Source organism: Meriones unguiculatus, chromosome 6, assembly GCF_030254825.1.
Source record: "Meriones unguiculatus strain TT.TT164.6M chromosome 6, Bangor_MerUng_6.1, whole genome shotgun sequence".
Lineage (NCBI taxonomy): Eukaryota > Metazoa > Chordata > Mammalia > Rodentia > Muridae > Meriones > Meriones unguiculatus.
The window spans coordinates 125,752,563-125,767,676 of NC_083354.1; the positions used below are offsets into that span (position 1 = coordinate 125,752,563).

The 15,114-nt window shown below is 41.4% G+C and overlaps 1 protein-coding gene across 2 annotated transcripts in view; it reads right to left on the reverse strand.

Moving 5' to 3' along the window:
* Positions 1-15,114, reverse strand: part of Tmem67 (transmembrane protein 67) — a 48,677-nt gene that overhangs the window by 16,407 nt on the left and 17,156 nt on the right. For both annotated transcript variants that reach the window (XM_060386004.1, XM_021660920.2), the window contains exons 10-16: positions 14,550-14,627; positions 13,981-14,046; positions 12,224-12,380; positions 11,599-11,722; positions 7,046-7,151; positions 3,471-3,527; positions 2,235-2,333 (exon numbers count right to left, since the gene is read on the reverse strand). In XM_060386004.1, the coding sequence (XP_060241987.1) occupies positions 2,235-2,333; positions 3,471-3,527; positions 7,046-7,151; positions 11,599-11,722; positions 12,224-12,380; positions 13,981-14,046; positions 14,550-14,627 (687 nt within the window). The remainder of the gene's footprint in view (positions 1-2,234; positions 2,334-3,470; positions 3,528-7,045; positions 7,152-11,598; positions 11,723-12,223; positions 12,381-13,980; positions 14,047-14,549; positions 14,628-15,114) is intronic.

Here is a 15,114-nt window from a genome sequence, read left to right on the forward strand (position 1 = left end):
TGTCGGTTTTCTCCTTCTACCTACACCCCCAGGAATAGAACCCAGGTCTGAGAGCTTGTATGGCAAATGCCTGCACTTCACTGAGGTATTTTATTGGTCCATGAATATTACTACTTTTTATTTATTGATTTACACATTTATTTTTAGGATTTTAACACTGTGTGTGTGTGCAGGTGCCTGCAGAGCCCAGAAGAGAGCATCAGATCTGCAGTTCCATGTGGTCATGCGCTGTCCAACATGGATGCGTGGACTGAGCTCGGGCCCTCTGCAAGAGCGGGGTACACTCTTGTCTCTGAGCCTCTCTATCTCACTGAGTATTATTTCTAATAATACTGATCTGTTGTTCCACTCATTTCTCAAGCCTGAAGCTTTGTTTCACGTGTCTATATACTCCCAGTTACAAAGGCCAACTGCATTTGCCTAATATATTTCTCCCGAATCCTTTTCATTCCACTCCTCTTTCATCTCTCCCTTTATGAGAAAGGGGAAACTGCTTTCAAATTTTCTTAGTTGGCTATTGCTACTTAAATCTATCTTGTATGTTTTCACAGTTATTACTATGTATTCTAATTATCTGTTGCACAAAAGGATTGAAGGTTTCTCATGCTAGGTATATACTGAGTGACATCTCTGGACCCTAGAGTTCGCTTTCTCAGATGTAAACTGGATTATGTCATGTTTTTCTTAAAAAATATAAAATGATGACTCACTAAACTCTTGACCCACAAAATCCTTCAAGGCCAGCTTTCTTCTTGGCTCATATGCCAGCTTCAGCCTCTTACTCAACGTTAACTGCTTCACAGTTCCACCTCAAACACTTTGTGGAAAGCAACTGTGTTATTGTCATCAGTCTTCCCTCTCTCCATCATGAGCTCGGAGGGCAGCCTCCACTGTATGTGCTATTCTCCTGCTGCCCAGTACCTGACGTTCCACAGCAGATGCCCAGTGACCACCGTGGAGTGGACAGTCAAAGGTGTGCCTGTGTAGAACGCCTGCTTTGACTATCCCAGCAGCAGCGCCAGCCCTCTCGCTCTGACTCCTAGTACTGGCTTTGGGGGTGGGAAGACACCTTGGCTACAAAGTTACTACAGACCCTTTCTCATATTCTTGATTTGCAGAATGGTAATAACAGCTGCCGTTGAGTTACTGCAAAACCTTAGCAGAAAGTCTAAGCTCTACTTCACTTCTGTCCTATGCAAAATGGGAATAATAGCAATGCCCACCTAGACAGAGCTTTGAGAAGATTAAGTAAACTATATGCATAAAACAAAAAAACAGTAAATCTTCAAATATTCAGTCAATGTTAGGCAAAAAAAATTTCAAAGATTAAGTGAGAAGTAAACTATAAAGTTAATGGAGTAAAATGTGGAAGAATATCTTTTTGGTGTTGAGATGAGCAGGTTTTCCTAACAAAATGAACATGATATATATAACACACAAAATTCACGTGACAATGTGAAAACTAACTAAATGTTAAATGCTAATTATATGTTGAATGTTAAAGGTATGGACAGGATAACATCCATAAATTTGCTCATAAATTCGCACAAAAGATTTCAACATGAAAAACCAAAAGAGAATTAATATTTTGAAAAGAAAAACTCCTTCATATGAATAAGAAAAACAAGAAAACTAAAAAAAAAAAAAGAGCATGAGATGTAAATAGTTCACAAAGAAGAGAGCCTAAACATTTAAAAAGCATGTAAGGGACTAGAGAGAGAGCAGTTAGGAACACTTTCTGCTCGACAGATGTTTGCTTCCCAGCATCCTCGTGGCCTTTCACAACCATCTGTAACTCCCACTTCAGGAGACCTGATGCCCTCACTTCCCTGTCATTTCGGTGGGCACCAGGTATGCATGTGTGCACAGGTATACACGCAAGCAGAAAATCACAAACATAAAATACAAATTCTAAAGCATATGAAAAATAAAACAAAGAAAATCAGTAATGAAATCCTAATATGTGCTACTGTATTGGACAAAAATGGAAAGGTTAAAAAATATCAAGCACTGGCAAAGACAAGAATGAAAAAGGTGGTGGGGACACTGTCAGCTCTATGTGATGCTGGGAGGAACGGGAAGGTGCAAATGTTTTACGAGCTCAAATCATTTCCCTAACTTAACTCCAGAAAAATCAAAGGCAACTTTCTTACTCACCTTCTGTCTAGCTCTTACGGGAAAGATCTTGAAGAGGAAAAGATTAAACAAACGTCCTTTAAAAGCTGGGCATGTACCTGTAAGTCGATCATGGGGCTCCCAATGCGCCTCTTCCACCCCGCTGTCTTCAGGAGAGACGATAACACAGCCAGCCCACCCAGCACACCCAGCGCGATCTAGAGGAGAAAAAACAACAGAAAAGAAAAAACACCGAGGACTTACAATTCCGCTCTTTGGTGCTAAAAACTACTGTTGCTAGAAAGTAAAAGTACTCCAAAACTGATGGAAAGCTGAAAAAAAATTCAATTGCTAAGTTTGGGGGAAAATTGAGCAAGAAAAACGAATAGTAATGGATTATAAAATCACCTACATTAAATATCCATAAGATTATATTGACTTAAAAAATAACTGAATAAATAATTAGTGAGGGCAAAGGGAAAGCTCTGCCTTATAATAAATTTCCAATTTATAAAGTCACAAGAAATTAAGAAAATAGAAAAATCGCCAGGCAAATGGCACAGTGACGCTCTCTGCAGCCAGGCATCAGCAGTGCACGCTGAAACAGTAGAGCAGCGGCTAACAGGACTGCTCGCTCAGTCCCCGCCGCGCAGTCACAAGGACCTTAGTTTGGGTCCCCAGAACCCATGTACACCCACATAAACAGCATGGCGCATGCTCCCGCAGGCCCAATGCGGCGGGGGCGGAGCCTGAGGACCCCAGCAGCTTGCTGGCCAGCTAGTCCTGCCAAATCTGTGAGCTCAAGGTTTAGCGAGAGACTGAAAAAATAAAAACACGGTGGAAATCTAGAGGAAAATATCTATCTAAAGTTGCTCCCTGGCCTTCATATGGACATATATGTAATATGTAGACACATACACATACACACACACACACACACACACACACACACACACACCCCACTCCTGACCTGACCCCAGGCACTGACTACACAAACTCAAATTAATCATGGGAAACTTGCAAAAAAACCTAAATGGATGGCCGAAAAAGCTAAATAACAAATGTTAACAAAGTATCAAGGCCATGAAAGACAAAGAAACACGGGGCCACAGCCACAGACTGTAGGACACTCAGAGCTCAAAACTGAAAGCCATGTAGAATCAGAAAAATGACAGAGACAAACCCAAACCAACTCGGGTTAGTCCACAGGATTACATCAATGCTAATTTCCTGGTTAGCATCACTGTGCCACGGCAAAGAGCACAAGGTAAATCTATTCTCACAACTTTGCTTACATCTGAAAAATTTAAAATTAAAAATGTAGCGTAAATATTTAACAAGGAAAAGGTACTCACATCTGTCTGAACAAATGCATCTCCTTGATTCATCTCATATTTGACTGAGAAAGAAACCTGGTATTTAAAAGAGAACAGATCACTCATACTAAAACACTATATAGCTGTTTTTATAATAATAAAATTGTAGCTGGGTTCTGTCATAAGTTTTGTCATATTTTTAACAACCACTTTATGGATGTTGGCCTTTATTTACAGAAATAAGCTTTTATTATTATTATTATCATTTAGTACAGTTTATTCAATTTGTATCCTGGCTGTGGCCAGCTCCCTCCTCCCCTCACAACCTCATCCTCCCTCCCTTATATACCCCTTCCCTGTCCACTGTAGGGGAGGTCCTCCCCACATTCCCTCTGACCCTAGCCTATCAGGTCTCATCAGGACTGGCTGCATTGTCTTATTCTGTGGCCTGGCAAGGCTGCACCCTCCTCAGGGGAAGGTGATCAAAGAGATGGCCGCTGAGTTCATGCCAGAGAAAGCCCCTCCTCTGATAGGCTTTTTTAAAGAACAACTATGCTGCATTGGATCTCTCTCTTGAACATGCATGAGAGGAAAGAGGAGTTGCTTGGGAACTGAGGTTGCTGACAGTAGTTCTAGCCAAGCGAATCATATTGCATTTTCAGAAAGGTTTTTGTCACTGAGAAATATGATTGACCTTCTATCAAAAGTTTATCAACTAGCTAAATAACCCTAACCTAAGGCAGACTACTCAGACATTTGAACAGGAATCCTTGGGACATCACGATGTTAAGAAACAAGAGAAAGCATAAGGGCTCACTGAGACTGCAGCGACAATCACGGACCCTGTATGGTTGAGTAGGTCCTCTGCATATACGTTACAGGTATTTAACTTGGTGTTCTTGTGAGACTCTTAACACTGTGAGTGTGTGTGTGTGTGTGTGTGTGTGTGTGTGTGTGTGCGTGGTGCATCACTGATGCTTTTGCCTGCCCTTGGGACCCTTTTCCTCCAACTGTGTCACCTCGTCTAGACTTGAGCTGGGGGTTTGTGCCTAGCATTATTTGTTATACCATGTTCGGTTGATATCCCTGGGAGCCCTGCTCTCTTTTGGTTTTGTTTAAAGGGAAACTGAGGAGGACTGGATCTGGGGGAGAGGGGAGGCTGTGGGGGGGCGAAGACGAGGTGGGATGGAGAGAGGAAACTGTGGTCAGGATGTAACATATATAAAGAACATATATAATATAACATAACATAATATAAATAACATATATATTATGTATAAAGAATCAGAGAAGAGTATAGGTGGGGAGAGGCAGTTACCTTGGTTTTCCCACGGCTATAGAAGAGTGGGTTTGGGGAAGCATAAGGGAGTCAAGAGTACAGTGTCAGATGCACAAATACCAAGGTAAAGATGGCTGCCTTCATGAGAGATTTTCGGCGAAGAAAAGTGTCAAAAGCTGAAGTGGGGACAAGCGTCAAACGGCTGGACAATGGAAGGGAAGCTCAGGAGCTAGCAACATGGACGAAGATCTAACGGCTATTAGTGGCTTCAGGGGGTTTTTAGGGTGAAACACTCCACGAGTTTCACAAGCAAAGGCTCTATGAGAGAGGCCAGCCGAATACCAGCTGGGGAGAAAGGGTATCACACAAGGTTACTGGGGGTGGGGGGCAGGCAGGAATGGGAAAGGAAAGAAAGCGCAGAGTCCCACAGTGGATGGCTGACCTGCTTGGTGAGGGAGGAGCTGAATTCAGCTGCTACAGCTACAGAGGAAAGGGACAGCTGAATGCTCAAAACTCAAACACAACATTTTTTTATGGCTGCCATAAGGAATGTAAAAGGACATAATTACGTTTTAATTAAAATGTTTTAAGTTTAGAAATGATCAAAGAACTGTGTATTTTGTACTTACAATATATTTGAGGTGCGCTTCAGCAAATCAAAGTAGTTCATACCTCTAAATTTCTTTTTCTTTTTTCTTTTTAAAAATTGGTTTATTTATTTGTTTTGTGTGTATGTGTGTGTGGGGGCACATGTCATGGCACATATGTGAAGGTCAGAGGGCAGCTTTGTATAGCGAGTTCTCTCCTTCCACCGTTAGTTCTGGGACTGAGCCCATGCTGTCAGGCTTTGCCTAGCACCTTCATCCTCTGAGGAACCCATTGGTACTCCTCTTTTATTTCTTATGTTTCAGTTTCTAAAGACTTGGTTTGCAAGTTGTGGATGATAATAATATTTAAAGAAAGAGTGCTTACATTAAGATAAGAATACTTACAAGGAAATTTTAATCCAGGCAGCCTTATTTGTTATTTAGCATGTTTCTGGATTTTCATCTCTCATTCTAGTATATATAAGCCCAGTGAACAGAGGCTGATTTTACCTAATTGTTTTAGGCACAACAAATAAGGACAAGACATCCTTTAACTTGTACCATGTTCCTCTAGGGTCACAGCATTAGGAAGGCTGAAAACCACTGTTCTTTTGTTTAATAACAGCCTGGTCATAAGCCCAGTACAAGTACCACAAACAGGACAAGAGCACCATGCCAGCTAACCAAAGTAGAAATTAAGATGATAATGATAAAAAGAATGACAGAAATTAAGTTATTAGTGAATGCTCTATAAGGAAAGCTTATCTCCTGCTTCCCATGTTTTCACAGGACAGGTAATGCGCTAGAAACCTTCAGGAGAAGATAAAGCATCCAGGATTTTCCGCTTCACTCTATTCTCTCTCGTTTTTGGTCCTCCATGCAGGAATGTTCTCTCTGAGGGACAGACTGAGGAGGCTTGGCCATGTATGACCAGGATTTTCCAGGCTTATTCTTTGGTCCAGCCTGCATTTTGAATGTTCAAGCTGTCTTTCACCCGGGGGCAGGGCGGGGCGGGGGCTCTCAGACACAGAGGGCCTTCAGTTCTTTAGTGAATCGAAGCTGCAGGTCTGAACTTCATTCTCTAGTCCATCTTTGTACTACTAGTTATAAAGCCGGCATGTTAATCTGTCTGTTGAAACATCTCTATCCAGGGGCCCATGGAATGTTGAGCCCGCATATAGCCACTGTAATTTACGAGTTGCTGGTTTAGCCAGGCAAGGAAACACAAGGCAAAATGATCAGAAAAGTCAGGGCCAGATGCTATGTGCCTCAGTGTAACACTATAGTAGGGGTGCTTACTTGTTGGTAAGCACCATTGTTGGGGCTGGAAGAAGGGCTCAGTGGTCAAGAGTGCATACTGCCCTTGCTCAGGACCTGAGTTCAATTCCCAGTTCCCAAGAGGAGTGAGCCATCCTTAATTCTAGATCTACTCCTGCTCAGTTACTGGGGGAATCTTACGGCTCGGACCTCCCGGGGAACCTGCACTCACAGGCACACACCTGCCCCCTCTACTACACAATACACATAAATAAAAACAGTAAAAATTTCATTCTTCCTTGCCCTTCAGTGCTCAACATCCATAAGAGCTCAGCTTCTTTCTTACATTAGACACTGCTAATTAAGATTTGACTATCTAAGGAAAGATATGTGTTTAAAACTGTAAAAAGAGCACCTTTTGACGATATAAGCCACATCGGTGTTATATTAATTATTTACAGATACAGGGCACCAGCTAATAAAGACCTTACCTTCACAGACTGGCTGTTAACAGTTTTGATGTCAATGTCATTGTAGGCAATGGTCAGGAAGGGAGTATATATGTTTCCACTTTTTGTGTTGGGTACAAGGCGTATGCTAAAAAGAAAAGACACTCAAATTTACAACTATATTTAAAGCCTTAGGCATATATTTATCATTTCTTTTGCATTCCATATAAACTATCTTGATATTTAGGAATTGATCAGTTAGTATGGACTAGCAGAGGCTAAGTACAAACTAAGAGTTAGACCATAGCTCATCTTTATCGGTTAAAAACTTTAACACTAGAAAAATGCAAGTAGATCTATATTTATCACCCTGCACAAAACTTAAGTCCAAGTGGTTCAAAGACCAAGTGGTTCGACATAAAACCAGACACACTAAATCTGTTAGAAGAAAAAGTGGGGAAGAGCCTTGAACTCATTGGTATAGGAGACAACTACCTGAACAGAACACCAAAAGCTCAGCTCTAAGATCAACAATCAATAAATGGGACTTCATGAAACTGAAAAGCTTCTGTAAAGCAAAGGACACTATTGTCAGAACAAAACAACAGCCTACAGATTGGGAAAGGATCTTCACCAACCCTACATCTGACAGAGGGCTATTATACAAAATATATAAAGAACTCAAGAAGTTAAACAGCAACAAATCAAGTAATCCAATTAAAAAATGGGGTAAAGAGCTAAACAGAGAATTCTAAATAAAGGAATACTGAATGGCAGAGACACAAAGAAATGCTCAATACCCTTAGCTATCAGGGAAATGCAAATCAAAATGACCCTGAGATTTCACCTTACACCCATCAGAATGGCTAAGATCAAACTCAAGTGACAACACATTATGAAGAGGTTGTGGAGAAAGGGGAACCCTCCCCCATTGCTGGTGGGAATGTAAACTTGTACAACCACTTTGGAAATCAATCTGGCACTTTCTCAGATAATTAGGAATAGTGCTTCCTCAAGATCCAGCTATACCACTCCTAGGCATATATCCAAAAGATGCTCAAGTATACAACAAGGACATCTGCTCAAACATGTTTGTAGTAGCTATATTTGTAATAGCCAGAATCTGGAAACAATCTAGATGCTCCTCAATTGAGGAATGGATACAGAACTTGTGGTACATTTACACAATGGAATATTACTCAGCAATTAAAAACAAGGAAATCATGAAATTTGCAGGCAAATGTTGGGAGCTAGAAAAGATCATCCTGAGTGAGGTAACCCAGAAACAGAAAGATACACATGGTATATACTCACTTTTAAGTGGATATTAGACATATAATATAGGATAAACCTACAAAAATCTGTACACCTAAAGAAGCTAAGCAAGAAGGAGGACCCTGGGTAAAATGATCAATCTTCATTGAGAAAGGCAAATGGAATAGATATCAGAAGAGGGATAAAACAGTGAACAGGACAGGAGCCTACCACAGAGGGCCTCTGAAAAACTCTACCCAGCAGGGTATTAAAGCAGATGCTATAGCCAACCTTTGGGCAGAGTTTAGGGAAGTTTATGAAAGAAGGGGTTGATAGAAAAACCTAGAGGGGACAGGAGCTCCACAAGGAGAGCAACAGAACCAAAAAATATGAGCTCAGGGGTCTTTTCTGATACTGATACTCCAACCAAGGACCATGCATGGAGATAACCTAGAACCCCTGCACAAATGTTGCCCATGGCAGCTCAGTCTCCAAATGGGCATCCTAGTAAGGGGAACAGGGGCTGTCTCTGACATGAACTCAGTGGCTGGCTCTTTGATCACCTCCCCCTGAAGGGGGAGGGACAGACTTACCAGGCCACAGAGGAAGACAATGTAGCCAATTCTAATAAGACCTGATAGGCTAGGGTCAGATGGAAAGGGGAGGAGGACCTCCCCTATCAGTGGACTGGGGAAGGAGCAAGGCAGGAGATGAGGGAGGAAGGGTGGGATTAGGAGGAGCCGATGGAGGGGCCACAGCTGGGATACAAAGCGAATAAAATGTAATAAATAAAAACAGTGGAAAAAATAACTTTAACACTAAAGTATATTCCAGCAGACAACACTGAGGCTCTGACACACACAAAGGAAACCACTGAAGCACTGTGAACCATGTTTAAGAAACAAATAACAGGGGGGCTGGAGAGATGGCTCAGTGGTTAAGAGCACTGTCTGCTCTTCCAAAGGACCCGGGTTCAATTCTCAGCACCCATATGGCAGCTAACAACTGTCTATACCACCAATTCCAAGGGATCTGACACCTTCACACTAATACACACAAAATAAAATAAATTATTTAAAAAAAAAAAAAGAAACAAATAACAGTACAGGAGCCTACCACTGAGGGCCTCTGAAAGTCTCTACCTAATACCTCAGTATCAAAACACATACTGAGACTCATAACCAAACCTTTGGCAGAGTGCAGGGAATCATATGAAAGAAGGGGGAGTTAGTATGACCTGGAGAGGACAGGAGCTCTACAAGGACCAAATATATCTGGGCACAGAGGTCTTTTATGAGACTGTAACTCCAACCAAGGACCATGTATGGATATGACCTGGAACCCCTGCTTGGATGTAGCCCATGGTAGCTCAGTATCCAAGTGGGTACCCTAGTAAGGGGAACAGGGACTATTTCTGACAAGAACTTAATGGCTGGCTCTCTGACCCCCCCCCCCCCCCCGCCAGGAGCAGTCCTGCTAGGCCACAGAGGAGGACTTTGCAGCCAGGCTATCCCTCCCCTGGACTTATCAGTGGACTTGAAAAAGGGTAGGGAGAAGATGAGGGAGGGAGGGTAGGACTGGGAGGGAATGAGGGAGCGGGATACAGCTGGGATAAAAAGTTAACAAACTATAATTAATATTAAAAACATAAAAATTTAATTAAACAAAAAAATAAACATCTGAAAGAACTACACTACATGACACCTAAAGAAAGGCACAATTAGCCAGGCCTGATGGCACATGTCCTTTTTTTTTTTTTTTTTTTGTTGTTGTTTTGTTTTTTGTATTTTTTTTTTAATTTTATTTTTTTTTTTATCAGTTACATTTTATTAACTCTGTATCCCAGCCGTATCCCGATCCCTCATTCCCTCCCAGTCCCTCCCTCCCTCCCTCCCTCATCTCCACCGTGCCCCTTTCCAAGTCCACTGATGGGGGGGGACCTCCTCCCCATTCATCTGATCCTGTTTTATCAGGTATCTTCAGGACTGGCTGCAAAGCCCTCCTCTGTGGCCTAACAGGACTGCTCCTCCCTTCGGGGGTGGGGAGACCAAAGAGCCAGTCATTGAGTTCCTGTTAGAAATAGTCCCTGTTCCCCTCACTTTGGGAAACCAATTGGTTACTGAGCTACCACAGGCTACATCTGAGTGGAGGTTCTAGGTTATATCCATACATGGTCCTTGGTTGAATGTCAGTCTCAGAAAAGACCCTGTGCCCAGATATATTTGGTCCTTGTGGAGCTCCTATCCTTTCCCCATCAGACTAACTCCCCTTCTTTCTTATGATTCCCTGTACTCTGCCAAAGGTTTGGTCATGAGTCTTTGCTTTGAAAACACTGCTAGTTAGAGTCTTTCAGATGCGCTCAGTAGACCTTAATCCCAGCACTCAGGAGGCAGAGGCAGGTGGATCTCTATGAGTTTGAGGCCAGCCTGGTCTACAAAGTGAATCCAGGACATCCAAGACTACACAGAGAAACCCTATCTTGAAAAAAGCCAAATTAATTAATTGATTAATTAAAAAAGGAAAGGCACAATTTGGCAAGTACAATGTATTAGTAACATACAGTTAGTGAGTCCAAAACGAAAAATCCCAGCATGGCTTCACCAAGAACAAGTCTACCCTAATTAGGGCTGATTTTGTTTTTATTAGGGATTCTACACTGGCAAACTGAGCAGATGTTAAGACATCGCACATCTGGATGTCAGCATCTCCTGACAGTGTCAACTCATATAATTGTTATGAGAATCCATATGAGCAATGAGAAAATAATGAGCATATGAAACGCTTCAATATGTAAAATGAATGTATTCAAAGCACACATTATAAAATACCGGAGAGGAGGGACTCAGTTAAGATCTTAATATTACATGGGAAAGAGCAGTACAGGCTGCATTGTACCACTGAAAGGCAGGGGATTTTAACAAGAGGGAGATGCTGGCTAACCTGGGTCCATCTCTAGGTTCTAGAGAGAGCTGTACAAGGCAATGGGGTTGGAGAGGCTGAACTCACTCATTCCTCAGCTCTTACTAAAGGACCACTTCAGCCACTGGGATTGCCTTCCCTCCTCTCTCAGTCTACTGGAATTCGCAAGGTACAGAGTAGCCAAGAACATAAATTTGTGCAAACGCTGGAGGCCATCTGATACAGGTCCCCAGCGTTAGCCTTTAACCTTTACTGGTCTATGCCCATCAGGACATATCTAAGTCTTTCGTATTATTTCAGCACAGTTCTCCCTATTTCAGTCTGATAATTACCGGTAAATACTTTCCTTTTGGCATTATCTCATATGCCCCCAAGTCATCAGGCAGCTTTATTTATTTATTTGTTTGTTTATTTGTTTTTACCTTAGTGATATCTGGGTGGCAACTCGAATTACTCTCGGCTGATTTCCTAGGTCATTTTCTCGACCACTTACGGCATCCACTAAGAAAATACGCCGAGTGAGAAGCCACTTGCTGGAGCTACTGTCTTTCATAGTAAAAAGGAAAAAAATGGTATTAGGAAAACTGCTTTCAAACTGACACAACATTTAAAAGAAATTAAGATCAAAACTTAGCATTTTGTTTTAAGCAAGATGGCCACAAAGAGCTACTCCTGTAAGAAATTATCAGCCTGTTCTACTTCATGCCTAGGTCACATTTTGTAGCATGGGTAATGACAAAAGAAATTAGTTTGTCCCAAAAGAAGGTCAAGAACGGTGAAGAAAACGTCTCAATTTTCAATTTGACTCATTTCCCTCAGGATGTACACTCAGCAAGGGTATGATTTCTTAAAGTCCTGACAATCAAATTAATAAAAAGCCTAAACATAGCAGCAATCTCACCGCTTGCTTATACCTTGGCTTGTACTGTATAAAATCACACACTAAGAGGCTCCACAGTCATTATCAGCACCACTGGCTGACTAAACTATCATATTGGTTTACAGCTATTGATTTCAGCCATGAGAGAACGGTGTTGACTGTCTTACCTTGGTTCACAAACATTTTATTGTGTTGAAGATTTAGGTTTAACACAGGTACAGCCCAAAGGTAATGGTGTTGATCCTCATCAGTATATTCGAGGTAAACATCATAAAATACAGGACTGGGAAAGTCAGCCAGGATTTTAGAAAGAGAGATTTCACACTAGGAAAATAAAAATAAAAGCATCACAACTCAAAATTAGAGAGCATATGTTATCATTAAACATTTCTCTTTTTTTTTAAATTTTGTGAAGTAAAAGTATCTTTAAACTGTATTATTTGCATGCACTCCTAAAAGCCCCAGTCCAAAAAAGAAAAAGAAAAAAAGGCCGACTAGTAAAGACCTTTTCTGTTTTTAGCCTATACCATGAGGAGAAGATTGGATTTTACTTCCAATACTAAGTGCATAACAGAAGAGGCTTAAAAGCTATCCCTGTCCTATGGGACAAGGACCATTCTTCCTCCTCATGTGCAATCATGCTTGAAGCTGGCTCCCTTCAAGAAGGCTAGCTCATCTTTCACCCTTCACCCAGTCTAGGCTCACCCCTTCATACTGACCCATTCCTGTTCCTTGCCATGACTGTGCTAGGCCATCCTACCGTCCCAACATTCCAACTGTGGGTTCTGCATAAATTGCTTTTTTTACTGTGTTCTGTCCAACGCTGTTCATTATATAACCTGAGTATCACTGACTCTTGAGTCCTTCTGTATTTCCTTGAGAACTGGTACCTTATGCATACCTGCAATATAATACTTTGACAGTTTCTGCCAATTCCTGTCTACATAGCTATTTTGTTCACTGAGCTGTGCTTTGTCAGTGGCAGTCAGTTACACTGCAGAAATCATGGTTTAGACCTGTCAGAATATTTACCTGATGCAACAGTCTTAGTATTCACCTCCTATTAGTGACTCCCACTGAAACACAGGCACCAAGCACCTCACACAGCTGTTTTATGAATCGAATGGACCTGACTGATAAAATGCTGAGCACATCATCCTGTACTTAACACCCAGTCTCCCTGCTCATTGCAGTTCATGTTGTTATGAAAAGATGATGATGAAACACCCTATAAGTCATTTCTCATCATAAAATTCATGTTCATGGTAGAAAATTTGGAAAATACAAGAAATAAAACAAAAGTCACTTCTGGCACAATTGTCCCAAATTAATCAATAAAACATGTGTTTTCTTCCAGTGAATTTGTCACCAAGACATTGTTCCCTGTGGTCTTGTTCTATGAGTATGACATAGAAGTTGTTTAAGAAGTAATTTTACATGCTAGTGAGGATCTTTCAAATGTTACATGCCTCACATTTGAGTCTTCCTTTGTCTAATACTGTGATGTCAAAGTGAAAGAAGGTCATGATAGGAAGGAGAAAGGGAAATGTGGAGAGAGGAGAGGAAGCATTGTTATCTTACTGGGCAATAAAGTAAGCAGGGAATTACAGTTTTAGTAGCCTCTGAACAGAAGCTTTATTGTCAAGTGCTCAAGAAGAGCATTATGTTTAAGATACATACGCCTGGATGCAGACAATTGACTATGAAAATCTAACATTATAAAATATTTAAAACTGCAGATGCCAGTGTCCCTTTGTCTTGATGATTAGAGTTTTCTGTACCCAGATAATATAAAATTTATTAATTAGTGAAATTGTTCATTAACATGAAAAAAATTTCTGAATTAAAAAACATTCACTTCTCATTCTAGTCACTAGAGAACAAGGTGAAAATACAGACGGTCAATAAATACAGACGCACTCACATCTTGCAGGTACGTCGTTCCGAAAGAGTATGCGGCATCCAGTCTCCTCTCTGTGTCTGGACAAAGCTTCAGCAGAGAACACAATTGATAAACATCTCTCACAGATGATTCCTTTGCTGAAAGAGCTCGCTGGTTCCCATATGAACACAGGCTCCGTTTTCTACTTATTTAATGCGTGGAGGCAACAGAAAGCTAAAGAAGCATGTTTTGTTATAAATTAAAGCTGTAACTTGAGAAACAGTTTTAAGAAATTCCAGCTCGGCCATGGCATGGTGGCTCAGCAAGGAAAGGCACTTGCCACCAAGCTTCAGTCCCTGAGACCAGGAGGAGAGAAGTGACGCCCACAACGTGTCCTCGATCCTCCACACATCACATGTGTGCACGGACATGGACACACACACACACACACACACACACACACACACACACGAAAATTTAAGATTCTATCTAAAGCATCAGGACTCCCCCCAGCTGATCTTCTTTAAGCAATACTCTAGTCTGCTCCTCTTGTCTTTGCCTCAGATGAAGATGAAGTACGTTTGCAATCCTTTAGCTGGAATCATGCTTACCTGTAAAACGCCGCCTTCTAAAGTTTGCCATTTGATAAAGTTTCCTCTTATATCGTAGGAAGCAGCAACAAACTTCAGCTTTATGTTTTGGTTCAAGAAAAACAATAGTAAAATTATGTCAGATAGTCTATGGAGGGTATTTTTCATTCTGTCTTTTCAATGTAAACACTATCTTTGTTGAAAAATTAAAGTCAACTATTTTATTTAAATGTAAATTAACCGCATATCTATACAACTCAGTGCACCTTAAAACAGGACTGACATTTTGCTGAAGTACTGTTTTAGGACAGAGAGCAACCAATGTTCATGGCAGAAACCTTCCTCTCAGATCCGCTACGTGGATGAGTGTGGAGGAAAGGCCTAATACCGCATTCTGGAGAGTTCAGCAGTTAGGGGTGAGAGCCGGGAGCTGTGGCACGCTGCGAAGTGCAACAGGACCTCCGGCAGTTTCTGGAAACTGTCTTAAATCTGTGGGCAGATATGACCAAGACTTATTTGCATCTGGTGATGAAACCACTCTTGCCAGCCCTCCAAGTGCCACCGTACCCAAACAGTCCAGATATTT